Below are 27,701 nucleotides of genomic sequence, written 5' to 3'. Positions count from 1 at the left end.
GTATAATCGATTTGACAGAATAATCAGCTTGAAAATATAGTATTTGATGTTGCATTGGTGTTGGAGGATGATGATATAATTGTGTAAAGCCAAAGGGTAGTAGCAGCAACAGCAGGAAAAACACCTGAATAGAAGAGTGCTGGTTTTCGGATCTTGAAAATGCTTCAGTAGATGTTGTTATATATTCATTTGGAGGTTTAATTTTAAGCCCTAATTTCCTAATAGAAAATTAATCTGAGATAATAAATACCAAATAATAGAGACTTACCTTTTTAATGGGTGTGTGTGTATATATTTATTTAGTTGTATTAAATCCTCCCTAGCACTGTTGGTACTTCACATCTTTATGAAAATGCATATACAAAATTCAAATAGATTACTATCTACAAAAGTCTAGCACAAATAAAATCTCTCTCCTGCCTCTGCTCATATTCTAGCTGTATTTCTTTAAATTGACTAGTTGAGGTTAAATAGCATCTGCTGACCTTATGATCTCCTTAGCATAAATATTGTGTCTACGTTGTAACTGATAATCCAATATAATTACTCTTCAACACTTGGCCAAATGAAGCAGGCCATATATATTGTCTTAAGAATGTGAGTGCCCTGAATTCCTTTTTAATAGTTTAAAAAAAAAAAAAGTCAATATCTTTTTTTTTTTTCCCCCTTCATTTTGATAAATTATTCTTGAGACCTTTTTGTGGGAAATAATTTATTAAAACTGTCTTGCTGAATTCTTTCAGTTACCTATCTTGTCCTCTAGTGCAAGTTTAACTATTAGCACCAATTTAAATGGTTCCGAATGCAGAATTTGGTAAATTAAGCTCCCAGTCATGCACATACTTAAATGTTTGCAGAACCTTGCTCACTTGAGTAGTCCTGTTGAAGTTACACATGCCCTTAAGTGTTTACAGGCGCATTGCCTCATGCTTTCTAGAAAATCAGTATTCTATTATCAGTTGATTCGGAGCCTGTCAAGTTCTAGTGCAGGGGTTCTCAGGACAAATTTTTTTTGGTGGCTCAGAGTGCGGCCACCAAATCTTGTTGGTGGCCGCTCTCACACTTTTTTCCTAAAATACTTGACTAGCTTTAGGAAAACCAGGTAAATATGCACATATACACGTCCAAATCATTGTAATGTATTTATTGCTAGCTAGTAAGTCTGTTGTGAAAAGTGATATTACAAACAGACAAGTATCCCTTTTCACAGCAGATTTACTCAGCCCTGGCAAGCCTGAGGACAAATTAAGCCCTGTATGGAAGGATGGGGGAGGCAGTGGGGGCCAGGGCAGATGGGGGGCGGAGGGCTGGAGCCTGAAACATAATGCTTGCTGCACCCTGGCTGGAACGCCGCAGCGTCAGTGTAGATGCCCTGGTCTATTAATGTGTTCTGATCAGCCTCCAGAAGTGTCCCACAATGCCTGTTCTAGCCACTCTGGTCATCACTTTGAACTCTACTTCCCCTGCCCTCAGGTGACCAACCGTCAGACTTGCCCTTTAAATTCTCTGGGCATTTTGAAAATCTCCTTCCTGTTTGCTCAGCAAGGAGTGGAGTGCTCTCAGCGAATCTTTCCAGGTGACCATGCCTCCATGCGCCAGGTGATCCCCAGCATGGAGCAATGGCGAGGTGCTGGACCTCATCAGTGTTTGGGGGGAGGAAGCTGTCTGGTCCCAGCGGCGCTCCAGCCGTAGGAATTACTATACTTTTGGGCAGATATCAAAGGACATGATGGAAAGGTGCCATGACCGGGACGCACTGCAGTGCATGGTTAAAGTGAAGGAACTGCGGAATGCCTACCACAAAGCCCACGAGGCAGACTGCCGCTCCGGTGCTGTCCCCGTGACCTGTCATTTCTACAAAGAGCTGGATGCAATACTGGCAGCGACCCCACTTCCACTCCGAAGACCACCATGGACACTTCAGAGCCCAGTTCAACAAGGCAGTAGGAGGAGGAAAGCAGGAGCGAGGCTGGTGAGGAAGAGGGGGACAGCCCGGCATGCCTAGATGCTTGCTGCCAGGAGCTGTTTTCAAGCCAGGAGGAAGGTAGCCAGTCTCAGCAGACAGTGCTTGGGGGAAGAACAAACAGCAGAGGAGGTGCCTGGTAAGCGGCTTTTATTTTGGGAAGGAAGTTGTTCGGTGGGAGCTCTTGGGGCGAGGAGGGTTAGAGCTGCATGCATACCTAGATGCGGAATAGGGCGTTGATGTGCTCTCTCACATTGTGGTAATCGGCCTCAGTGATCTCTTAAAAGGTCTCGTGCAGAAGCTGGGCAATCCGCTTGCGCAGGTTCCTTGGCAGAGCTGCTGTGCTCCTTGTCCCAGTAAGGCTAACATGTCCACGTCAGTGTGCCGTCATGGGCGGGGGGACCATTGCTGCACGCAGGCAAGCTGCATATGGGCCAGGGCAGAAGGCACATTGTAGTAGAAGACCCTCCCTTGCTTTCCAGGTCATCCTCAGCAGCGAGATATCTTCCAGGACGAACTCATCCTGTGGGGACAGTGTTCAGTATAGGGGCCCCCTGCAGCTGTTGGCTCTCCCCAAGGCACAGAATCCCAGAGGACAGTATGGCCGTGAAACAATCAGTCCCCCTCACCCCTGTGCTTACTCAAAATTTTGAGGCTCCTGTGGGTTCTGTGCACTTGCTTTGGGACAGGCAATTTCTGCTATTGTGTACACTATATTTGTCTTACATTGGAACCACTGCACTTCACTCCTGTGCAGGGCACCAAACATTATTGGTGGCTTTCAGCCCCAAATTGCTCCCTCAAGGCATCCCTAATCCCTGCAGCCATGCGCTGGGCTCCTGTAATAGCCCTGCTCTCTGGCTGTTCAAATTCAGCATCCAGGTGTTGAACCTCTGAGGTCCATGCCTGAGTGAATCTTTCACCCTTCCCTTCACAAATGTTACGGAGGGTACAGCATGCGGATATAACCATGGGGATGTTGTCATTGGCCAGGTCCAGCTTCCCGTACAGACAGCACCAGCGGCCCTATAAACAGTCAAAAGCACACTCCACAGTCATTCTGCACTGACTCAGCTTGTTGTTGAACCACTCCTTGCTACTGTCAAGGCCCCCTATGTAGGGTTTTTTGAGCCACGGCATTAACAGGTAAGCAGGGTCTCCAAGGATCACAATGGGCATTTCAATTTCCCCTACGGTGATTTTCTGGTCTGGGAAGAAAGTCCCAGTTTGCAGATTCCTGAACAGGCCTGTGTTCTGAAAGATGCGTGTGTCACGCACCTTTCCGGACCAGCCTGCGTTAATGTCAATGAAACGCCTACAGTGATCCATAAGCACCTGGAGAACCATAGAGAAATACCCCTTGTGATTAATATACTCAATGGCTAGGTGGGCTGGTGCCAGAACTGGAATATGCGTCCCATCTATCACCTCTCTGCAGTTAGGCAAAGCCAGCCAGTGTCCTGCACGTTACCCAGAGTCACTGTTCTTCTGAGCAGGATGCAATTAATGGCCCTGCAAACTTGGATCAACACGATTCCAATGGGTTGACTTTCCCACTCCAAACTGGTTAGCGAACGATTGGTAGCTGTCTGGAGTTGCCAGCTTCCAGATTGCAATAGCCACCCGCTTCTCCACTGATAGGGCAGCTCTCAATCTCGTGTCATAGAATCATAGAATATCAGAGTTGTAAGGGACCTCAGGAGGTCATCCTTGCGCCGCAGGGTGGGGGCAAGCTCAGCACACAGTCCCATGAAAGTGGCTTTTCTCATTTGAAAGTTCTGCAGCCAGTGCTCGTCATCCCAGACTTGCATGACAATGTGATCCACCACTCAGTGCTTGTTACCTGAGCCCAAAACAAGCTTGTTTCCACGGTGGTGAGCATGTCTGTGAATGCCACAAGCAATCTCGTGTCATATGCGTTATGCGAGTCAATATCATCGTCGGACTCCTCACTGTCAGTTTGTAGCTTAAAGAGTAACTCGACTGCAATGCATGACGTGCTGGCAAGACCCATCAGTATATTCCTCAGCAGTTCAGGATCCATTCCCGCAGATCGAAAGGGAAGACAGTGCACAGTACAAAAAATGTTTAAAAGTGGCACCAAATGTGGATGGAAGCACAGGGATTGCTGGGATGCGAAGCGATGCATCACAGGGCTTTGGGACAGGACCCAGAATGACCCGCTTCCTCATGACCCCTTCCCACAAGCCACAGCGCCAGAATGGGAAGAGGTGCTCTGTGGGATAGCTGCCCATAATGCACCGCTCCCAATGCCTCTGCAAGTGCCACAGACGTGGCCACGCCAGTGTGCTTGCAGCTGACAGTGTGAACACACTGCCGCACTTTCCCTGCTGTGGTCTCCGAGAGCTGGTTTAACTCACAGCGCTCTACATCTGCAAGTGTAGCCATGCCCTAAGTTAAGTACATGTGAATAGGTTTTGCAGGATCAGGGCCTCTGAGGGTATGTCTGCACTACAGAGATTATACTAGCATAACTGCTCTGGCATAATCCCATATTTTAGGTGTAGCCTACATGCACAGAAGGGTTTTTCCATTGGCACATGAACACCACATTCCTGAACAAAATTTGCTACATTGATGGAAGCATTCTTCTGCTGACATAGCTGCATCTCCACTGGGATTAGGTCATCATAGCTGTGTTGGTCGCAGGTGCATGTTTTGTCATAGCTATGCCGACCTAACTTTTTAAGCAAGTGTAAATCAAACCTGTGGAGTGACTATACAAATGGCATTATGGCATCCTCTGTGCATGTATGTGTGTGTCTGTCTGTCTGTCTGTCTCTCTCTCTGTCATATCAAATATGCTCAGTTTCAAAGTTTTAAAAAAAAGACTTTTCCTCTTAACTTCGAGTACTACAAACTCAACTGGGCTCTGAGAATTAAGGTGGATTCTTTTCTTTTTGTGTTTTCTCCGTGATAAACGTTCTGCAAACTAAATGTAGGCCATTAGTTGCTCCTGTGCAATCCTGTTAATTTACATTGAATATCCTGGTGATATTTATCTAATCTAAATGCATACATAACATCCTATTACAAAATACTGTGGATTATAATTTCATATAATTTAGCACAAACTGTTAGAACATATGCTTTATTATTATCTCTGGGGAAAGTGTGTGGGAAATCCAAAGTTGTATAATCTCAGTTATGAGGGAAGTCAAGAAAATTGAAAAACCTTTTGCCCTTTTGTTATTTCATAATACAACACAATTTATTCTCTTATTTCTGTATGACTAAGTCTACAACCTTGCGCCAAAAAAAAAGCAGTAAATTGGCGGGAGTTCCCAGTAAGTTAGTAGAAAGGGCTGAAAAGCACTAGAGTTGGCAAGTCTGCCATTGTCTTTACTTGATTTGCACAAGAGCGATTTGAATTTAAAGAAATTATTTTGTTGATCTGAACAAAAGATAGAATTGAGCTCAGTCTCTTAGTTGTGTTGGCTTTGCCATGCTAACTGTAGCTGTAAAACTTGCTGACATGTAAGTAGGTATGACTTTGAATACAGACAGGAAGTATCTGAACATGAGCCTAGGTGTTAATGTGTTCACCGCTTCTTGTCTTGTCCTGTCCTGTCCTGTCTCATCTGTCATCCTTCACGAACACTGAGCACAAATACACAACACGGAGAGAGGGGATAAATAAAGAGATGCCATTTTTTTCTTTCTGTTTTTTAGAATAGAGCCATGGTTTAAAATTCAAACTGCAAAATTCTTGTAAGTTTTATATTTTAAGCTAATATTTAAACAATAATTTCAGCAGAACTTCACAAGATCATCTGGAAAACAATGCATTGTTGGCTGACCTCACTGGTATTTCTTTGTTTATGTAATATGGTAACTTTTACTGTCACATCCAATCAATTCCAACATTTCAGGGAAAGTTTTAAGCATCATTGGTCAGATTACTAATGATTTTGGGGATAATCATAACATCTAAAGAGGCAAATGTTGATTCATCTGTCAAAGGCATCCATTAACATCTTGCAGCACAACAGTGTCCTTGCTCATCTCTCTAATACAGTTTAATGTATTGACACCATGAATGACAGAAGACAAATAGTTGTTTTCCCTCCTGGGAGCCAGGGGTAGGATACTCAGACAGCATGGGTAGCCAGAGGGAGAGAAGAGGAGAGAGATGGCTTCTTTCATTCCTACCTTCTAAAAGTCTGCTCCTGGTGAGGGGGAGAGGGCATCATATGTTCAGCCCTCCCTTTCAATCTGTTAGGAAGAAAGGTACTTTGCTGGTGTGGAGGAAGAGAGTCGCACAGAGTTCCTGGCAGGGTGGGGAGAACAGGATTCTGCTGTGGGGGAAGGGAATGGGGGGAAACAGAGCCCATTGTTTGGTGGGGTGAATGGGGGACTCTGCTGTGGGGGGGAGGGGGAAAGCTAGAGGACTAGAGCCCCTGGCATGATGTGGAGAATGGGGGAGGGGCACACACAACTCCTGACAGGGTAAATGGGGAATCCTGGTATGGAGGGCATGGGGGTGCATAGAACACCTGGTGATGGTGGTGAGATTGGTGGACTCTGGCATGGGGGAAGGTTGGAGAGAGTGCCAATGAAGCCCCTGCCATTGGGGGATGGGGAGAAGGAATGCAGGTGGACCCAGAGCCCCTGGCAGGGGGAAGAGAATGGAGGACCGTGATAAGGAAGGAGGGAGGGAGCAAAGAACCCGTGCCAGGAGAAAATTGGGAGAAGTTGAGAAAGTCCCTGAAATAGAGAGTTGTAGGAGCATGGCACACAGGGAGCTTGTGTGGAGGAATGGAGGGATGCATGGAGTCCCTGGTATTTGCAATAAGCTCAGCCTACAGAAGCCTTGAATTGTGCACCCCCTTTGTATATTGATATTCATTGACACTGAAAACTGATATCAGGTATACATGTCCAATAGAGAAAGGGGAATGGGTTTGATCTGTTTTGTAAAACATCATGTAACTTCTGTGTATGATATAAAATCATCATTATAAAAAAAAATTCCATGATACTACTCTGATCAAATGAAGTGAGCCATCCAACAAAAGCAGCAACAATAATCTCATATTCTATACACCCACTCAACCCTTTTGGTTCCTAACTGCCTAAAAAATAGTAATCTGGGCACGCTTCAAAGGTTAACAAATCTGGGGTCTGGTAGATACAAATTGAGAAAACTGAAGCACTTCCATTGATTGCAACTGTGATAGCAAGTGAAAGAATCATTCCCTCAAGTTACCAATTCCTAAATAATTTTGAGCATTATGGGTTAAAACCAATGCTTTTATCAGTTCAGATTCCAGGGGCTTGTTGACCCTCTAGTCCACGTAGACTGGAAGTCACTCTCTGCTTTTTAAAAATCCTGAGTATTTTTAAATGTGTTTTCCTGATTGCGCACCTTGACGAGTTCACCTAGTAGCTCTCCCCTGTTGTGTGCAGCTGCCCAATTGACCATGCAAGCTCTACGCTCTAGATGCACTCCTGGCTGGAGTAGACAGGAGGTATTCGATCTCCTGGGCCTGTGGGAAAAATAGACTATGTAGGCACAGCGATAGACCAGCTGTGGAAATGTGGACATTAAGAAAAGATTGAACATATAATATATAATATAAAAATAGTGAATGAAACAATGAATTCATACTTCTATGGCTCTTTTGGGTAATGTTGATCGCTAATTTGGCTCCTTGAACCATTGAGGTCTGAGTATCACAGGTCTAGTGAGTCCCACCAGCTGAGCACGGATGAGCCTGATGAAGGGGCAAGAAACTGAGGTAAGTGTGTGCGTATATTTTTCCTTACAGTGCTTAAATGTAAAGATGGTGCCCAGCTCAGTCCCAAGTTAGCAGGGCAAAGATACCAACTTTTCATTGCTCTCTCTTCTCCTATGAGTAAAACAGTGTGGTGCTGTATGGAATATGTGGAACACTTTGTGATATTATTATCAATGTTATAAAATTGCAATGAATCGTGCTGGATAATCCGTGTAAGGTGTCAGGGAAAATGTTATGATTTTCCCAGTAAGATAATCTTGTTTATATGTTTGTATCACATTTGTATTATGATTTATAGATTTGTAGGGAATATCTTTATTTCAAACTTGTGCTATGAATCTGGATGACACCCCCAAACAGATTGGCACCAGCAGTGCCTAACCTGTTCGATGGCTCATCAAGGGTCATCAGCTGTACAATGAACCCACTCAAAGGAACTAGGGGATACACCTTATGAGTCAGCAAGCAGGGCCACACAGAGAGGGGGCAAGTGGGGCAATTTGCCCCAGGCCCCAGGCTCCGCAAGGGCCCCCACAAGAATGGCTGAGGCTCCCTCCCTGGCCCCAGCCCGACCCCTCCTCCGCCCCTCTCCCGGAGCCTCCGCGCATCCAGGAGTGTCCCTGGACAGCGCTGCAGCGTGGCTCTGGTGGGGCCTGAGCTTCTTCCCACTCAGAGCTGCGTGGTAAGGGTGCGGGGCTGCGAGCTCCAGGCCGAGTGGAGGGAGCTCAGGCCCCGCTGGAGCTTGCAGCCCCGCCACCCTTACCATGCAGCTCTGAGTGGGGAGCTCAGGCCCCACTGGAGCCACGCTGCAGCGCTGTTCAGGGGCGCTCCTGGATGCGGAGTGCTAAGGCTCTGGGTGAGGGGGGAGCCGGGGGTAAGAGGCCGGGGCCGGGAGTCCCGGGGACAGTCAGGGGACAGGGAGGGGGCAGAGGTTGAGGGGGTGGTCAGGGGACAGGTAATGGGGGGGTTGGATCGTGGGCGTTCTGGGGATCTGTCAGGACTCAGTGTGCGGATGGATAGGGGTCGGGGCAGTCAGGGGACAGGGAGCAGGGGTGGGGTCCTGGGGTGGGTGGGGGGTCTCTGGGGGATGGTGAGGGGACAAGGAGCAGGATGGGTCGGGGATTCTGAGGGCGGCGGGCAGTCGGGGGGGCAAGAAGTGGGTGGGGGTCGGATAGGGGGCCGGGCCAGGCTGTTTGGGAGGCACAGCCTTCCCTACCCTAAAATTCATTCAGCAGTTTGAGGCTTGCAGAAGAGCCAAGCTGTTAGCTTTTCCATTAGGGCTACCATCCCTTTCACTTCTCAAATGCCAAATTATAGTCTATATGTAATTTCAGTGCCATAGGGAGATTCATGTCAGGGGAGGGTAGCTTCATTTAAAATTAGCCACTGGGGGAGGGATCACATGAGAAGAGCAATATCCTACACCACCTACCTCCTTCCCAACCCTACCAAGGGAGACCCCCCTCCCCTGCATTCCCTGAGGCTTCAGAGGGGTTTAGTTGAGTGGTTCTCAAAGCAGTTTTGGGGGCCCCTTCCATAAAAAAAAATTGCAATACTATATTCTCCGCTCGGCCTGGAGCTCGCAGCCCCGCCTCCTTACCACGTGGCTCTGAGCGGGGAGGCGCTCAGGCCACGCTGCAGCGCTGTCCAGGGACGCTCGTGGATGTGCTGAGGCTCCGGGTGAGGGGTGGAGGCAGGGTCGGGCAGGGGCCAGGGAGGGAGACTCAGCCATTCTCGTGGGGGCCCTTGCGGAGCCTGGGGCAAATTGCCCCACTGGCGTCCCCCCTTCCCCCCACCCCCCCGGGCGGCCCTGGTCTGCTAGCTAGTTTTCAACCAACCTCCAATCTTACATAGTAATACTCCTGGGGGAATAGTGTGCCACTTGCACGTGCGCAGAATTCATGTCTCCCATAGATTTCTTTGCTTCCCTGCAGAAAAATCACTTTCTGATGGGGGAAGCAAAGGGAAACTGCAAAACTGGTCATACACTGCTCCCCAGCAGCGCAGGTGCATTGTTTCAGGCATCTGGAGCAGCCAGCGGAGAGGTAAATCAGTGAGGGGGAGCTGGGGACGCACCAGCCAGTGGCTTCTACCCTGTGCCAGGCTTAGCTGCTATTCCTGGCAGGGATGAGGAGGATGGGACTTCCTCTTCACCTGCAAGGAGCGGCCAGGGCTGGGTCAGACTGAAGTCCAGAAACCTCTCTAGCTGCAGGAATCTCTGCAGGCCCCCTCCTTCCTGCCCCCATTGCTCCTCAGCTGTGGGAGGGAGAGGTTACTGTATGGGGAGCTGCTCCTCTATCTGCCCAATGCCCATGCATCTGGACCCACCTCATACCCAGATTGCCCCACCAAGCCTCACCACCTGCACCCAGACCTCCCTCCCCCACTGAGGCCCCTAAACCCGAACCTATACCCCAACAAACCTCACCCTCTGCATCTGGAGCCCTCTTGCACCCAGACACCCTGGCCAAGCCCCACCTCCCTGCATCTGGACCCACTCCTGCAGCCAGACTGCATCACCACACTTGAACCCCCATCCCAACAAGCCCTACCCCATCTGCACCTGACTAGCTCCCCAGACATAGACCACCACCCCACTGAGCCCTACCAAGCAGCACCCGGACCTGCACCCCATCAAGCCAGCACCCAGAAACACCCCCACGCTGAACTCTCCATAACCAGACACCCCTTGCTGAGCCCCAACCACCTTCACCTGGACATCCCCCCCCACAGAGTCCCATTGCCTCTCCACTTGGAACCCCTCCACCAATGAGCCCCTGTTCATCCAGATCCCCCCTATACCCAGACCACCTCACCCAGCTGCCCGCAGCCAGATTGCCCCACACAGAACCCTTATCACCCTACACCTGGATCTCCCCACTCTACGCCCCTCCACACTTGGATCCTGCTGGGCTGAGCCTGCCTGTCAACATCTGGTGTGCTTGGCACAGAAGGGCAGAGCCCCAGGGTGTTTCTGGGGCAGGTCTGGCCCTTGCGTTATGTTAGGGTTGGGTGCAGCCTCACCATTGAGTACATGTCCCAGGGTGAGGGCTGCAGGGTGATCTCCCACCTCTGTGCAGTCAGTGGCCTGTGCTCCCCACTGTCATGCTGGAGCCTCCACATTTATTTATTTACCAATAAAATTTGCTGAATTTTAAAATACTGTTTGCAGAATTTTTAATTTTTTGGTGCAGAATTCCCCAGGAGTAAATATAGGAACTCCTATAGCAAACTGTGATTTAAAATATCCCTGTTGTTTGACCTTTTCTTTTCCAAATACAAACAGAGAATTCTGACATGGGATTTTAAAGTATTTTAAAAGATAAATTACTGCTTATAAAATATATATCTAAATAGCACTAGAGACTGAACTTCTTTCTGCAAAGGCAGTTTTATTTTCCACTCTATCTGACCAGTGCACTTTAAGTTTTACCTGTAGGGGCCAGTTCTAGAGGTGAGAAGATAGTGTGGACTTGATGCACCTTGAGTCTGTGGTGCCTCTGACTCCTTGATGATGATCAATTAGTTGCAGTTGAGGTTATGGTTTTCATGATGTGTAAATAGACTGAGACCATTAGCGCATTTCTCCTAGGCTACTAAGCAACCATCAGTAGTAACTTTCAGTCACTACAGACCCAGGCTTTGGCTACACTTACACTTCAAAGCGCTGCTGCGGTAGCACTGCCGCGGCAGCGCTTTGAAGCGCTAAGTGTAGTCAAAGCGCCAGCGCTGGGAAAGAGCTCTCCCAGCGCTGTCCGTACTCCACCTCCCTGTGGGGAATAACGTACAGCGCTGGGAGCCGCGCTCCCAGCGCTGGGGCTTTGACCACACTGGTGCTTTGCAGCACCGCAATTTGCAGCGCTGGAGAGGGTGTGTTTTCACACCCTGCTGCAGCGCTGCAAATTTGTAAGTGTAGCCAAGCCCCCAGATTTGATTCAAACCAGCATGTCAAGATGAAAGGCTCTGTAACCCTTTACCTGTCCCCTGAGCCATCTAGTCTGTTTGAAAAACAATTTGATGCATGTCTTGTAACTGGAAAGAAATAAGGAATCCTTTCCAGTTCAGATTTTCCTGAAATAGAATCAGCATATTGGAATATTTTAGCCTTTTTTAAAAGTGATTTCTTAACAGTGCAAGAAAGTCTTTCATTTGCTTTTTAGAATCACTGTTTTTTCCCCCTATTTGTAGTAGCAAGAGTTAACACAGTAGCGCAGTAGAGATTCCGAGATGCAGCATAGGAATTACGTTCTCTGTCATTTGTGGTTTAAGAAAAGGGGGTGGTATTCAGCATTTGAAAGGGCTTTAATGAATGCTGTTAGTGTTTGTGAAAGCTAATGGTCAGAGGATGTGGAGGAAAGCAATAGAAAGTACATTGGCTGCTTCAATGTGACCTGATTAGCATTTTTCTTGATTGAGGTGACTGTTTCACCTTGTATGTTCATCCCAGTATTTTTCATCATCTCTTGCCACTTGTTTATATTCAGATGACATATGATTTAAAAAAGCGCTTTTATGTATGTGAATGCAGTCCCTCCCAAAATTTGCTTGCCATATGCAGGAAGAGCATGTGTTTCCCTAGTCTTGGTTGGATGCACAAATCTTCTTTTATGTGCATTGCTTCGTGCCCTGTTGCCTAGACGATCACTTGCTTTCATTGAGGATGTCTGGCTCTCGAAAAGAGTTTGACGTGAAGCAGATTTTAAAAATCAGATGGAGATGGTTTGGTCACCAGTCATCAGTCCCTAATTCTGCAGTGGACAGCCACCAGGGAGACTTCTGGAACAGAGGACAAAATGCAACAACTGATGGGACAAAGTTTTTAGATCCAGGTAACCTACCATTACCTTTGGTATCAATTGGTTACAGAAGGTCTAGCCAACAGGATTTCCAGAATTTGCCTCCTTGGCCAATGGCATCCACCTCTGAAGTCCCTACATTTGAGTTCACAACAGAAAACTGTGGAGATGCACGTTGGCTTGACAGACCAGAAGCAGATGATGGAGCGAGTGAAGAAGAAAATGAATCGGACAGCAGTTCATGCAGGTTAATTGTTATTTTCCTATTTTGGGAAATTAGTTGTCATTTAATGTCTTGAATGACATTTTATGTTTCATACCTACAAATGTCAGCTATAATTTATCCTAGATTAAAATGCTTCAGAATTTTCTGATAGTGGCATTGCTTCAAAAGCATAAAAATACTGATAACTGGCAGAGCATATAATTGAATATATTTGCTATGACCAAATTAAAATTTAACTTTAATATAGCTAACCTATAGCAAAATTAATCTTTACAGCTACTGAAAATAATATGAATACAATAGCTTTACAAGACTGTTTTTTTAAATTACTTTAGAGTAACATTTGTTTTGTGCTTAGCTGTGTTAAGAATTAGTTTTACACTAAATTAGAAAAATATTGTAGAGGTAATATTTCTATAGCTCTGAAATCTTTAAGTATTTTTGAGAATAAAAGATTCAACTGGAAAAATAAATTTTATTTTAGCTATGAATTTCAGTTATAATTTTCTCATGTATGTGCATTTTTGCAGTGTTCTGTAGTTGTAAATCTGAACATATAAATCTGTATTTTAATGTCTGTTTTCATATGTTGATTATGAAGCCGAATGTGAGTACAACTTAAAGAAAAAAATATTTACTTCATTCATTGAAACTGATATATTGCCAACCAGCTTGTGCAGCAAATTAAAACATGAAAAGTGCCTTAAACTGATTGTGGCTGTGCTAATCAAATATCTTAAATTGTAAACCTAATTATGTCCATAAAATTATGGTAATAGTTTTGTTTCTGTCTTACATCTTGTTTCTGGTGCTAAAAATAAATAATATATTATATCACTATTGTTTTTATCAAAAGGTGTATGTTAATTGGTGGAAAATAAGTAATACGTAATTTAATTTCTCTTTTTTCTCAGTTTTTACTAAAATGTCAGTTTATTTTCATTACATTCTTTATTACTTAGCTCAACTATACTGCACAGAGTAACCTGTCTTGCTGTGCCCTTTTTTTGGTGTTGTAAATATTAGAAATGCTACAATAGCTAACTTGCCATCTCAAATTAATTTTCATGGTGTTTGCTTTCTAGCTTTTAAAATTATTTCGCAGTGACTTGATATTCTAAAGAAGTGTGACTATCTTTATTTAAAGGGGGCAGAGTTTTATTAATAAGCCTATTAGAGATAGATCAGTCTAGTTAATATAGTTTCAATATGTTGTGTTCCCTTTGGAGAGTGTACCCATATATAGAAAAATGTAGTTGGTGCAAGGGCAAACAGACGAGCAAACACTGCACAATTTATGGTTTATATCCTTAACAAAACAAAAATTCTCTCTGTTTAGGAGTCAACATAGCATTTGCTTTTGTCATTGAATTGGAAACATTTATCAGAATTATAAGGGAATGAAAAACTGCATAATAAGGCTTTTTATAAAAAGCAATTTAGTCTTCCTGTAATAAGGATATTTAGCTATCAACAAAATGAGTTTCAGAGAAAGTACCTAAGAATCTTCTATATGAGGTGATTTTCAGTATGTTTTTGTAAACAATTCTGTGAACAGTTACTACAGATGACATGAATGCATCACCATTCAATCTTCAGAGATAGTCTTGTTAATATTTTCAGAAACATCTACTCATTGAGTGCAATTTTTCTATGTACAGCACTACACAAACAAAAGAGGATATTCTCAAGGTGAAAACAATTGGTATAAAAACCTATGTTTCATTGAAAGACATCCATATGCAGTCTTTAAAATTAAAAAGACATTTTGATTTGCAGAAAGGGTCAAGTACAGGAAAGGAACTGAAGTATGACCAATAAAGCTAGTTAATAAAAGTGGAGTATTACAATTATCTGTTTAAAGTATAGGGGGAATCTGTGTATAATCTAGGTATTTTAATTTTATTTATGGTGGTTGAGTTCTGTTTTTTGTTTTGTTTTTGCAAGTGGCAAGGGTTATGTAGTACTAGAGACATAATTGAAGTACAAATCTTGTCTGGCTTTTGTATCCTTTAACAAAGTAACTGCATCCTTGTTTTCTTGTATGTTTACACTCATAATCTGAATCATGTAGAATTATTTGCCCGATGTGTGTATTCTTTGTATTGTGAAATGTCATGCCTAGTTAATGCTAATGGTTAAGAAGGTGCTTCATTTAATCATTTGTTTGTGTACACTTGCATCATCAAGATAAAGTGTGTACTAAACCATTTCTGCTACACACCCTGTATAATAGGTATGCAAGAACCCCAAACTGGAATAATCTAAAAATATCAAACAATGTGGCACATCAGTTGACACAGTCTGACTGACAGAGCAGTTGGAAGGTCTCTCCTGCTTGTAATCATTAATGTAAAGAGATTTAATAACCACACAATCAGTCTTCTGTATATATTCTTCTAAAATACCATTTCACATTTACGATGTTCTTTTGGGTAGCACAAAAATACTTTGTTGCACTCAGATTTCCTTCCTAATATAAGGGCCCCATGTTCCCTTCAGTGGAAATAAGTCACATCTGGGAGTAAAAAATCCATTTTAACTCAGTTTCTTTCATTGAATTCTTCTGTAACAGAGGGAATACCTGGATGGACGGGTGTGCGCGTGCATACACACACCACCCACCCTCCTCTGTCATAAAGGAGAATGAGGTTCCAAACCCATTGATCTGCAGGAGAGAAATTGTGTGTGTGTGTGTGTGTGTGTGTGTGTGTGTGTGTGTGTGTGTGTGTGTGTGTGTGTGTGTGTGTAAAGTTCTTGTGTCTGCACTCCTCTCTAGCTGAGTGCCATGTTGCAGGCCCTGGAAGCACAGCATGATAGAGGAAATAATCTTGTATTCTGCATGTCTCCTCCCACCATGCCATATGAGAATATGTGGGCCAAAGCAGAGGGAAGAAGAGGATTTACATTCTGTTTCTGGTGTTAAGAAAGTTTAAAATCTTAACATGTATATTGGGACCTATACATGAGATACTTTTTGCTATTGATCCTCTCTTACACCTCCTGTAGTGCTGCTTTGTATTAGCTCTTAAAAACTGTAGAGTGTACCTTAAGGTTGCCAACTTTGTAATATTTAAAAACTGGACACTCCAGCGAGAGTGCTGGAACTTCCCCTGCCCTGCCTTTTCCCTCCCAAGGCCCACCTCTTCCCCTGAGGCCTTGCCCCTGTTTGCTCCTCTTCCCTCTCCACTCCCCATTGCTCGCTGCTTTTTCCCTCTCTTCCCCCCTTTCCTCCTCCCCTGCTCGGGTTGGGAGGGACTTACCTGCAGAACTGGGGCACAGAGAGGCAGCCACCCAATGCAGGTAGGAGGCGGCCCTGGCTGAGTAGGGGATGGCTCGGGTAATGACTTTGGTGCCTCCCTGCCCGGATTAATCAGTCTTTTGGTGTTTGGTCAGTAGATCTGACCAGACACTGTCAGGTCCCCTTTTTGACTGGACTTTCCGGTAAAAAACCGGACACCTAGCCTACTAGTGTAGGCTAAGCATAGAGAAAGTTCATTTCACCTAGATATCTCTGGAAGATTGTTAGGGATAGGTTATTTAATGATTAAATAAATACAAATTAAAACAACAATACCATGGAACTAACCAGATCTGTCTCAGACATCACTGATCAGTTTACTAGTATAGTGTATCCTTCCTCCCCACCCCTCACTCTGTCTTTTTAGATTGTAAATTCTTTGGAACAGGGAGCGTGTCCTATGTGTTTGTATTGCGCCTTGAGCAGAGTAGATCCACCCTGAAATAATGGTTGTTTGTAGATTTCTCAGTTGTGGGTTCGTTTGTATTAGGATGATACTAAGACATATAATACTAACTGAGGGGCTCATAGAGAAGTATGTACTGGTTGTATGCCCCGTCCTAGAAAGTAAACCAAAATCAGAATAGACACATTGATAATATGAAACAAATTTTCCCTTGTAAAACCGAAATTGTCAGCATACATATAAATAAGACCATTCTCAGTAACTAAGGCAGTTATAGAAAGTATTAATGTCCTGTATCAGAGGGGTTGCCATGTTAGTCTGGATCTGTAAAAGCAGCAAAGAGTCCTGTGGCACCTTATAGACTAACAGCTGTATTGGAGCATGAGCTATCGTGGGTATTTCATGCATGCATCCGACCAAGTGGGTATTCACCCACGAAAGCTCATGCTCCAATACGGCTGTTAGTCTATAAGGTGCCACAGGACTCTTTGCTGCTATTAATGTCCTGTTTGTCTCTAGAGAGGCCTCACATACATACAGGGGCTAAAAAAATTTTTTTTTCTTTTTTTTTCCCACCTGGGTCAGAAAATTCATTTTAGCATTGTTCTATTGTGAAAGGTGTAGGTTGCTTTTTAAAAGACCTTTTTACTCAACAGGGGTCTGTTCCTCGTGTATCTTGTGTCTTACTCTACTGACAGATTTTGAGAGGTTTTGTTTTGTTTTATACTGCTTTTCACAATTGTCTTGTGCATCTCTGAGATCTAGATGTCAGTGTCATCTCAGTCTTTACAGAACTAGAGATCTTTTTTAGTTCCTTCTAATCCCTGTCTATCACCATTAAATCCTGGTCTCTAACTCTCTCAAACTCAGTGTCTTCTTTCACTCTTTTCTTCTTTTCCCCTGCTATCATTCCCCCTCTTCCCAAATATCCGGTTTCCCCCTAAAGTGTATTTGCTGCTTCTTCTGGGACCACTAACATTTATTCTTTTTTTTGCATTCCCCTCTTTAAAAATCTTGCCAATGCCTTTATCATTTTTCAGCTTGGGTACTGTAAAATTATGCTTTTTAGCCTTCCTGTTTCTCTTCTCTCCAAAACACTACAATTAATGTCATCTCCTTTTGCTCTGTCCATACCACCTCCCTTCAATATTTGAATCCCTTCCCTGACTTCTTATTTCTTATTCTGTTAGACTGAAAGTGATTAGCCATGATCAAAGCAAGTCTCATCTGACAAGTATTTAGCCCAGATGTATACTATATATACTCTCTCTCCCCTGGCTCTCTCCTATAACCACCTCTATTCTCATTTCCTCCTAATTCCGCCCCCCCCCAACCCCTGAGTCTTTACTCCCTATGTTTCTCCTAGTCCTCGCTACCTCATTCTCCTTTTCAACAAACTTTCCACACACACTGTTACTTGAATTGATGTCTTGTTGATTTTTGATTGTAAGCTGTTCTGGGAAGGAACATCTTATTCCATTTTTGTGAAGTATCTCATAAATATTTGTCAGTTTACATACACTAATAACTCAGAAATAGCTGACGTCTTAAAGTTCCAGTGGTGAGTTACATTTCTTGCCTCCGTCTACTGACCAAAATACATGAACAATGTATTTGCACTAAAGATTTTTGCAAAAAAGTTCCCATTGGTAGCACCATTGTGAACCCTAGTCTAGAAAAGACTTCAGCAGCTTCCTGTATTTTTACCCTCTAGAGTGACCAGATGTCCCGATTTTATAGGGACAGTCCCGATATTTGAGGCTTTTTCTTATATAGAAGCCTATTACCTCCCACCCCGTTCCGATTTTTCACACTTGCTGTCTGATCACCCTAACCACTGCTTGGTTTCACAGCAAAAATGGTATAGTGTGTGTGTAAGTTTTTGGGTTATAGCAGGTAACTGTATCACATTAGCTATTCCAACTATAAAATCCTAGTAGAGACTAGGCACTCCAGGTAGCCTTTACTGCGAGAGGGCTAGGCGAGATCAGCTTTTATAATCCTGCCTGTGGTTGACCTCACCTAGTTTACCTCACAGTGACTTGTCTCCACTAGAATTTTACAGCAGGATAACTAATGCATATTTGTTATGCCATGGTAAAATGCAACTTTTTCTTTGCAGTGAAGACAAAGCTTAGTTTAAACCAACTGGACTAACCAACTAGTATTGGTAGGCAAATTTTAAAAAATGATATTTATTGAATAATTGTTTTTCAAGCCAAAGGCACTAGTCTTCAAGAGGAACAATGTTCATGCTAAGTTTAAAATCTCAGATGTTGGTCCTATATACTAGTTCCAAAAAGGATATTTAGAACTTTTTGTAATGGGAAAAGGATAAAATATGTTTTTGTTTTTTCACTCTACCATAATGAAGTTTGCTCAGACTTAACATTTTTATTTTATTGGCAAAGACAAAGCATTGAGAAGCTCAGTCTAAGGCATGGTCTTCACTAAAAAGCTACATCGCTCAAAGGTCTGAAAAATTCACATCCCTGAGTGGCATAGTAAAGACGACCTAATCTCCAGTGTAGACACTGCTAGGTTGATGGAAAAATTCTTCCATCGATCTACCTACTGCCTCTTGAGGGGGAGTGGAATGTAGGTAGGAAGGTAGTGTCTACACTGAAGTGCTCCTGCAGTTACACTGATGTAGTGAATCAAGTGTAGACAAGCCATAAAAAGTGAAGATTTTTGAAAATGGAATGTTTGAAAACAGCTGCTTATAAAGAATGATGGATTTGTAACCTTAATTATGGTAGGCAGGGCTAGTGCTCGCTAGAATTCTTATGTAGTAATTACATTTTTTTTGTTTGCTTTGTTACTATCTGAGATTATAAAAATCCAGTTTACATGTTCCCTGACACTGTGCTCCCACCTCCTCCAGAATTTAGAAAAAATTGACATTTCTTTCTTCTGCTTCCAGAGATAGCTTTCACATTGTAAACTGCTGCTCTGTGTCCTTGTTGAGCTGCAGCAGTGCAGCTTGAAACAGCAAAAGGATAGGTGTGTATTCCACCCTCCCACTTTTTAATAGGCTGTTAATATTGAAGCCTAATTATGATTACTTCAGTGCCACCATGATTAATTGTTTCGCTACCGAACAATGAACCACTTTCCCAGGCAAAAATACTTAATCAAAAATCTTGCTTGGAGAAACAAAATCCCTTAAACTAGTGGCACTCAGACTGTGTTCTGTGGTCCTCAGTGTTAAATGTTTTAAGACCCAAGTAATGAGTTGACTTCCAAAGAACTACTCATGATTAAAATAAAGCATGTGCTTAAATTCTATGCTGGATTGGAGTCCTAGGCCTTGTCTACGCTACCACTTAAGCAACGTAACTTATGTCAACTTAGGGGTGTAAAAAAACCACCCCTCTGAGCGATGTCATTTAGATCGACTTAAGTTTGAAAGAGTAAAAAGGGAAAGCGTTATTAACTGAACTGTATTTTCACTGACTCATGTTCCAAGATGTGTGACAATAAAAATACACCTCTACCTCGATATAACGCTGTCCTTGGGAGCCAAAAAATCTTACCACGTTATAGGTGAAACCGTGTTATGTTGAACTTGCTTTGATCCATCAGAGTGTGCAGCCCCGCCCCTTCGGAGCACTGCTTTACCTCATTATATCCAAATTCATGTAAAATCGGGTGGCGTTATATCGAGGTAGTGGTGTATTTCCACTGCATACATGTCATAACTATGTGTATGTAAATATTTATTTTTCTAAATTTATCCTCAAAGGAGTTGTATAGAAAGGGCACTTTAAGACATTTATCTCTCAGAAGTACTGATATGGCCTCCATTACAATAGTATCTAAGAGCCTTACAACAACCTGTAAGGAAATGGAAATGTTGTTATACCCATTTTACAGATGGGGAACCAAGACTCAAAGAAACTAATGGTATGTGTATACTGCAGCTGGGAGCATGCTTCCCTGCCTAGGTAGACAGATGCACACTAGCTTGCTCGAGCTAGTATGTTAAAAAGAACAGTGTGGAGATTGCAGCATGGGTGGTGGCAAAGGCTAGCTGCCCAAGTACAAGTCTACTCAAGCCATTGGACTCAAACTTGTGTGGCTAGGCTATGCTGCAACATCCACACTGCTAGCAGAGTTAGCACGTCTGTCTCCCCGTGCTGAGGCATGCTCCCAGCTGCAGTGTAGACATGTTGCCATAGCTATGCCAGCATAACCCGGTAGTGTGGATGTAGTCTACACAGATGAAAGGGATTTTTCTGTCTATATAGGAACACGACTTCCCCAAATGATTCTAGCTAGATTGATGGAAACATTCTTCCATCAGTGTAACCTCCAGCATAGATGTAGCTAAATCAGCATAGCTGCATTGGTCAGGGGTGTGGATTTTAAGTATAGACCAGGCCTCAGTGTCTTGCCTAAATCTGCATAGGGAGTCTGTGGTAAAGCAAGTAATGGAACTCTGGTCTTCTGAGTTCTGGGCTAAGTCCCTAACCACTAGATCAGGGGTTCTCAAACTGGAAAAAATGTGGTTTTAATTTATAAGAGGAGTCGCACTCAGAGGCTTGCTGTGTGAAAAGAGTCACCAATACAAAAGATTGAGAACTACTGCATTAGATCATCTTTCTACTCTTCAATGGACTTTGGAACACACACACACACACACACACACACACACACACACACACACACACACACACACACACACACACGTAATTGCAAGAGACAAAGTGTTAACCTGAGTAATATATATCACTTCTAAATGCAAACATGACTTTCATTGTTTCAGCTATGAACAGAATTGCTGTATTAAAATATTAGCCATACTAAGATTTTGTTATTATGTCCTTCAGGACTTCCAACAGCAGTCAGACTCTATCATCTTGCCAAACTATGGAGCCTTGTACATCAGATGAATTTTTTCAGGCACTCAACCATGCTGAACAAACCTTTAAAAAGATGGAAAACTACCTGAGACATAAACAACTATGTGATGTGGTATTAGTTGCTGCTGATCGCAGAATTCCAGCTCACAGGTAAATATCTAAAAGATTCTGATTCTAAAATAAATTACATTGGCTTACTTATGTTTGTGCATCTCTGGTGTGAGGGTTAACTATTTTGCTTTAAAATAAAAGATTCAAGAAAGAGGAGGTTTTGAGCAAATAAACTTTGGAAACTAAAAATTAACTCTTGTCTATTCCCTGTGATACATGTTCAAAAGTAATTCTAATGGATACCATGTTAATTCCCACCTGTGACTATAAACTCAAAGATTTGGCAAACAAAAAGAATAAAATCCCTACCCAGAATCAATTTTGAAAATATTTCAAGGACTGTAGTATTTTTTACTGTTCACAAAGAAAAAATTAAATTTAACATTTACATGTGTATTGGATGTTCCCTTGTGTCTTCCAAATTAATTCAGTGTTATAGTTTGCACAATTGTAAGACCAGCCTACCCATATAGTTTCCCACTCACGTGAAACACCCAAACCGTCTGTAATTGTTGTACCTTCAGTTCTTGTTGGCTGGTCTTAACATGTAGCAGCTTTTCAGAAAATATTTAAATATATCCTTATGTTCTGGAGAATAGACTGGAAAGCAATAAACTGATATTTCACTTAGGACCTTAAAAGTCTGAACATGTATGCAGGTAATGTCAGTTTCCTAGGATATTAAGATTCCAATATCTTGGCATTTGTAGTTTTGCAAAATAATTGAAATAAATTGCATGGTATTTTAGTAGTGTGTGTATTCCATCTGGAAAAGTACTAATATGCCAGTAATCAAAAAGGTTAAGTGGGATGACCTGGGTAATGATAAGCAAGTTAGCTTGACTTCAGTCTGAGACAAAATAATGGAAAAGCTGATATGGGATTTAATTGACAAAGTATTAAAGGATAGGGATATATCTGCGCCTGTCAAGATGGTTTTATGGAACATAGGTTTTAACTTGATTCATTCTTTGAGATTACAAATTTGCTTGATAAACATAACAGCATAGATGCAATATACTTAGACTTTTGTAAGGCATTTGATTTAGTACTGCATAAAATTCTGATTCAAAAATTAGTACTACTGTATTCAATATCAATAAAGAACTGGCCAACTGACAAATCTCAAAAAGTAGTTGTCAGTGAGTCAAATGTGGGTATTTCTAGTAGGGTTCTGCTGGAATTGGTAATTGGCCAGATGCTGTTCAACAATTTAATCAATGATCTGGAAATAAATATAAAATCATGCTGATTAAAATACAGATGAGGACAGGGCAGTCAGACAGAGCAATCTGGGTTGCTTGATAAGCTGAGCTTATTCAAACAAAATGCTAAATGCAAAGTTATACATATAGAAACAAGAATTGCAGGCCATACCTGCAGAATGAGGGACTGTAGTCTGGAAAGCAGTGACTCAAAAAAGGCTTTAGGGATCATAGTGGTCAAACAACTAAATGTTAGCTTCTAGTGTGATGGTGTGGCAAAAAGGACTAATGTGATCCTGGGATCTATAAATGGGAAACTAGTGAGTAAGAGTAGAACAGTTATTTTACCTCCATTTGGATTTGGCAAGACTGAAATAATGCGTCCAGTTCTCGAGTCCATGTATTAAAGAAGAAGTTAAAAAATTGGAAGGGGTGCAGAAAGAACCACAAAAATTATTTGAGGCTGGAGAAAATGCCTTAGGCCTGGTCTACACTAGGACTTTAATTCGAATTTAGCAGCGTTAATTCGAACTAACCGCTCAACCGTCCACACCAGGAAGCCATTTAATTCGAACTAGAGGGCTCGTTAGTTCGAATTTGGTACTCCACCCCGACAGGTGGAGTAACGCTAAATTCGACATGGCTAGCTCGAATTAGGCTAGGTGTGGATGCAAATCGAACTTAGTAGCTCCGGGAGCTATCCCACAGTGCACCACTCTGTTGACGCTCTGGACAGCAGTCGGAGCTTGGATTCTCTGACCAGCCATACAGGAAATGACCCGGGAAAATTTGAATTCATTTTCCTGTCTGGGCACTTTGAATCTGACGTCCTGGCTGGACATCGGGGCGAGCTCCGCAGCACCTGCAACGATGCAGAGCTCTCCAGCAGAGGAGTTCATGTTATCTGTGAATAGAAAGAGGGACCCAGCATAGACTGACTGGGAACTCTTCGATCTGATCGGTGTGTGGGGCGAGGAGTCTGTGCTTTCGGAGCTGCGCTCCAAAACAGGGAATGCGAAGACCTACGAGAAGGTCTCCAAAGCCATGAGAGACAGAGGATACAGGCGGGATGCAACGCAGCGCCACGTGAAAATCAAGGACCCCAGACAAGGCTACCAAAAAATCAAAGCGGCAAACGGACGCTACGGAGCCTGCCACCACTGCCCCACCAGTGACCGTGGACTCTGACGATGGGACAGTGTCGACGGCCAGTTCCTCGGTGATGTTCGCGGACGGTGAAGATGAGGAAGGGTTTGTGGAGGACGAGGCAGGCGAGAGCGCTTACAACGCTGGTTTCCCCGACAGCCAGGATCTATTCATCACCGTCACGGAGATCACCCAACAACCCTCCCCGGCCATTAACCCGGACCCTGAATCAGGGGAAGGAGCAGTCGGTAAGTGCTTTAACCATGTTAACTTTTATTCTTAATATAACAGGAATCTTAACTGTGTGAAAAGGTGGTCTCTCTAGATATGGGGATAGAACAGAAATCATCCTTGGAGATCTCCACGAAGCTCTCCTTGTGTTAATCGAAAAGCATCAGCAGGAGGTTCCTGAGGAGAGCTGCCTTATTGGGTGCTCCGTGGTAGCACAGTTTTCCGCGCAAGGCTTTCATGAGGTACTCAGGGAGCACTGCCTCCCCGAGCACGGCTGTATCGGGCCCTGGTTCGTGCTAGCTTTCACGCAGCATGCGCTCTCTATCTCCTTCAGTGACCCTCCTCAGGGTGATCTCGCTCGGAGACTCCTGCATCTAATTAGGGTAATTACTGTAATTTTACGCCTGGTCCAAAGTATTTTTAAAAAATCTACGGACAGACGGCATAGCACAGACTCAGCACGCAGCTGCGTGACGAGCGTAACGGAAAGCCAAAGAATATAATGGACGCTCATGGAGGGAGGGGGGAATGAGGACGCAAGGTATCCCACAGTTCCTGCTGTCTCCGAAAAGTATTTGCATTCTTGGATGAGCTCCAAATGCTTCTAGGGTCAAACACAGTGTCTGCGGTGGGTCAGGGCATAGTTCGGCAATTTGCGCACACACCCCACCCACCACCAGAAGTGAAAACAATCCTCTGTTGACTCTTTTACATGTCACCCTATCTTTACTGAATGCTGCAGATAGACGCGATGGTGCAGCACTCAACACCAACATCCTTGCTCCCCCCACGCTATGGATGGCTGATGGTACAAAACGATGGAAATCCGTCCTCATCATCAGCCTATTGGCACATGGGGCAGTGCAAAAGGGCTGGTAACCATGCCGACTAGCATCAGTAAGGTCAATCAAGGGCGCCTGTCCCTAATTTTTGATGGCAGATGGTGCAATATGGCTGGTAACCGTCCTCATCATTGCAACAGGGGGCTGAGCTCCATCAGCCCCCACCCTTCATTGTAAATAAAAGATTTGATTGCCCCTGGACTAGCAGAGGGATGATGGGCTCCTTCATCCACACTCCTTAATGTCCTGCCTGGACTATCATTGCAGCTGGAGGCTTCCTTCCACTCATTTCTCACAAACAAGTCACTGTGTCTTATTCCTGCATTCTTTATTACTTCATCACACAAGTGGGGGGACAATGGTATGGTAGCCCAGGAAGGCTGGGGTAAGAACGGAATGAACAGGTGGTGTTGTTGCAGGAGCACCCCCTGTGAATAGCATACAGCTCATAATTTATGCAGGATCGGACACAGAGCAGCTGTCCTCTCTGGTTCTATGATACAGTGGTTCTCTAGTACACTTGCCCATAATCTAGGCAGGACTGATTCTATTTTTAGGTACCAAAAAGGAGGGATTGACTCAGGGAGTCATTCCCAATTTTTGCTTTTGCGCCCCTGGCTGCTCGGCCAGGGGCACTTATGACAGCCCCAAATGGGGCAGTGCAAAAGGACAGGTAACCATGCCCATCTTATTACCATCTTATTACCAATTTATGGTATGGTTGATGGTACAATATGGCTGGTAACCATCTCTGCTGTCATGCAAAAGCAAAAGCATGCTGCTGTGTAGCGCTGCTGGCCCGCCTCTGTCAGCGGCATCTAGTACACATACGGTGACATACACAAAAGGCAAAACAGTGTCCATGGTTGCCACGCTATGGCGTATGCCAGGGCAATTCTGGGAAAACGGGCTTGAAATGATTGTCTGCCGTTGCTTTCCCGGAGGAAGGAATGACTGGCGACATTTACCCAGAATCCACCGCGAAAATGATTTCTGCCCCAGCAGGCACAGGGGTCTCAACCCAGAATTCACAGAGACAGCCTAGACTCAGTTAATTGTTCGCAAAAATGTATCTTTGCAAGGAATTCACTCCCTGTTTCCCATCTCACAGCTTCCACTGTCTCCAGACCTGCCACAGCATCCCCCTCGCAGAGGCTGGCGAAGATTAGGCGGCGAAAGAAAAAGACAAGGGACAAGATGTTCGAGGAACGTATGGGCTGCTACCTAGCAGAGGCGGACCAGCAGAGCTAGTCGAGGGAGACCGTCTCTCTGTGCCAGCGCTCACACAGCGAACGGGAGGAGAGGTGGCGTGAGGAAGACAAGCAGGCGACTGAAACAATGCTTGGACTAGTGAGGGAGCACACGGACACGCTCAGGCGCCTTGTGGATGTTCTGCAGGACCGCAGGAGGACAGAGCCCCCCTGCAGTGTATCTGCAACCGCCCTCCCCCGCCACAAAGTCCCATACCCCCCTCCCTGAAAATAATCAGGAGGAGGGGCGGCCGGGGACGTGAATACTGTCACTGCACCACAGTACAGTGCTCAAGTACCCAAAAGCTCTCATACCCTATATTTGCCGAAGTCCTTCACTTCAAGACTCACAGTAGTCCCAATCCCAGTCCCATCCCCTGTCTACTTAATTAATAAAAATGCTTTGCTGTTAATTACTGTTTCCGTTATGTTTTTTCAAAGAAGACTGTGTTCGAATGGGGGGCGTGGGGAAGGGGGTGGTTAATTGCATAGGACAGTCACCTTTCCCAGGGTACAGACACGGGGGCAGGATCAGCAGCGGGTCACACACACGGTGCAGTCAGTAGGCAACCTGGTCGGTTTTTGGAGGTGGTTTCCAGGATCTGTGTGGGCGGGGGAGATGTGACTTTGCAGCGGGGGAGGGCGGTTACAGATCTTATACAGCGGTCCTTGTCCTGGACCGCTGAGTCACGCAGCTGAGGAATCTGTATCCGTCCTCCTCCACCACAAGGTCACATATCCGCCCGCACACAGAATTCCATAAAGAGGGATGGCAGGCTCCGTTGAAAGAAGCCTTCCGGCACTGCGGACCGCTCTAGGAGCAGGAGCCTGTCATTCCTTGAATTTAGAGGCGGTCTTTACATCACCGCACACCCTACCCAGCACAGCCTGCGTCCCAGTTTCAACCCTTTCACGAAAAGTCATGAATAAAGAAACCTTTGTTAAGTAATAATGGGACGTATTTTATTTTTACACGTGTGCTGGAAGTGGGGGTAACGGGGTGAACGGGTTATGTAACCGAAGAGGAGAGTCAGCAGTAACTGGGTAAAGAAACAGGGGCAGGTTCAGCTTCTCTGTAAAGAAACTGAACAGTCACAGGTCACGCTGCTCGCTGGTATTTGAAGAGTTCCTTGTCGCTGTCCCAGGCGCCTGTATAGGGCTTCATGAGCAAGTGCATTAGCGGGCAGGCTGGGTCCCCGAGGATGACTATAGGCATCTGCACATCCACAACAGTTATTTCGTGGTCCGGGAAGAAACTACCTTCCTGCAGGCGTCTGAGCAGCCCACAATTCCTGAAAACACACGCATCATGAACCTTGCCCGGCCACCCGACGTTGATGTTTGTAAAACGTCCCCTATGGTCCCCCAGTGCTTGCAGCACCATTGAAAAGTAGCCCAATTTCTCAGCAGCTGACTGTGGAAGACGTGGACGATAAAGTGCGAGGAGGAGAAAACGGCAATGATCGCAGCGGGCTCCGTGCTTGCAGTGCTGTGGCGTCCACGCTGTCACTGACCAGAAAAGTGCACGAACACATTGCCCGCAGGCGCTTTCACGGAGGGAGGGAGGGAGGTTGTGATTGACGGTTCAATGACGACA

The 27,701-nt window shown here is 44.4% G+C and overlaps 1 protein-coding gene across 4 annotated transcripts in view; it reads left to right on the top strand.

Annotated features, from left to right (window-relative positions):
- Positions 1 to 27,701, top strand: part of KLHL5 (kelch like family member 5) — a 104,698-nt gene that overhangs the window by 34,626 nt on the left and 42,371 nt on the right. For 2 of the 4 annotated variants that reach the window (XM_045019102.1, XM_045019103.1), the window contains exon 3: positions 21,287 to 21,469. In XM_045019102.1, coding sequence (XP_044875037.1) covers positions 21,327 to 21,469 — 143 coding nt within the window. In that variant the 5' untranslated portion in view covers positions 21,287 to 21,326. Of the gene's footprint in view, positions 1 to 12,243; positions 12,769 to 19,377; positions 19,458 to 21,286; positions 21,470 to 27,701 lie in introns of those variants that run through there. The other 2 variants (XM_045019104.1, XM_045019101.1) reach the window with 2 other exon arrangements.

The sequence above is a fragment of the Mauremys mutica genome, chromosome 5 (genome assembly GCF_020497125.1).
Source record: "Mauremys mutica isolate MM-2020 ecotype Southern chromosome 5, ASM2049712v1, whole genome shotgun sequence".
Lineage (NCBI taxonomy): Eukaryota > Metazoa > Chordata > Testudines > Geoemydidae > Mauremys > Mauremys mutica.
Note: the sequence above shows the minus strand (reverse complement) of the source record. Positions and strands in the feature narration are given on the sequence as shown.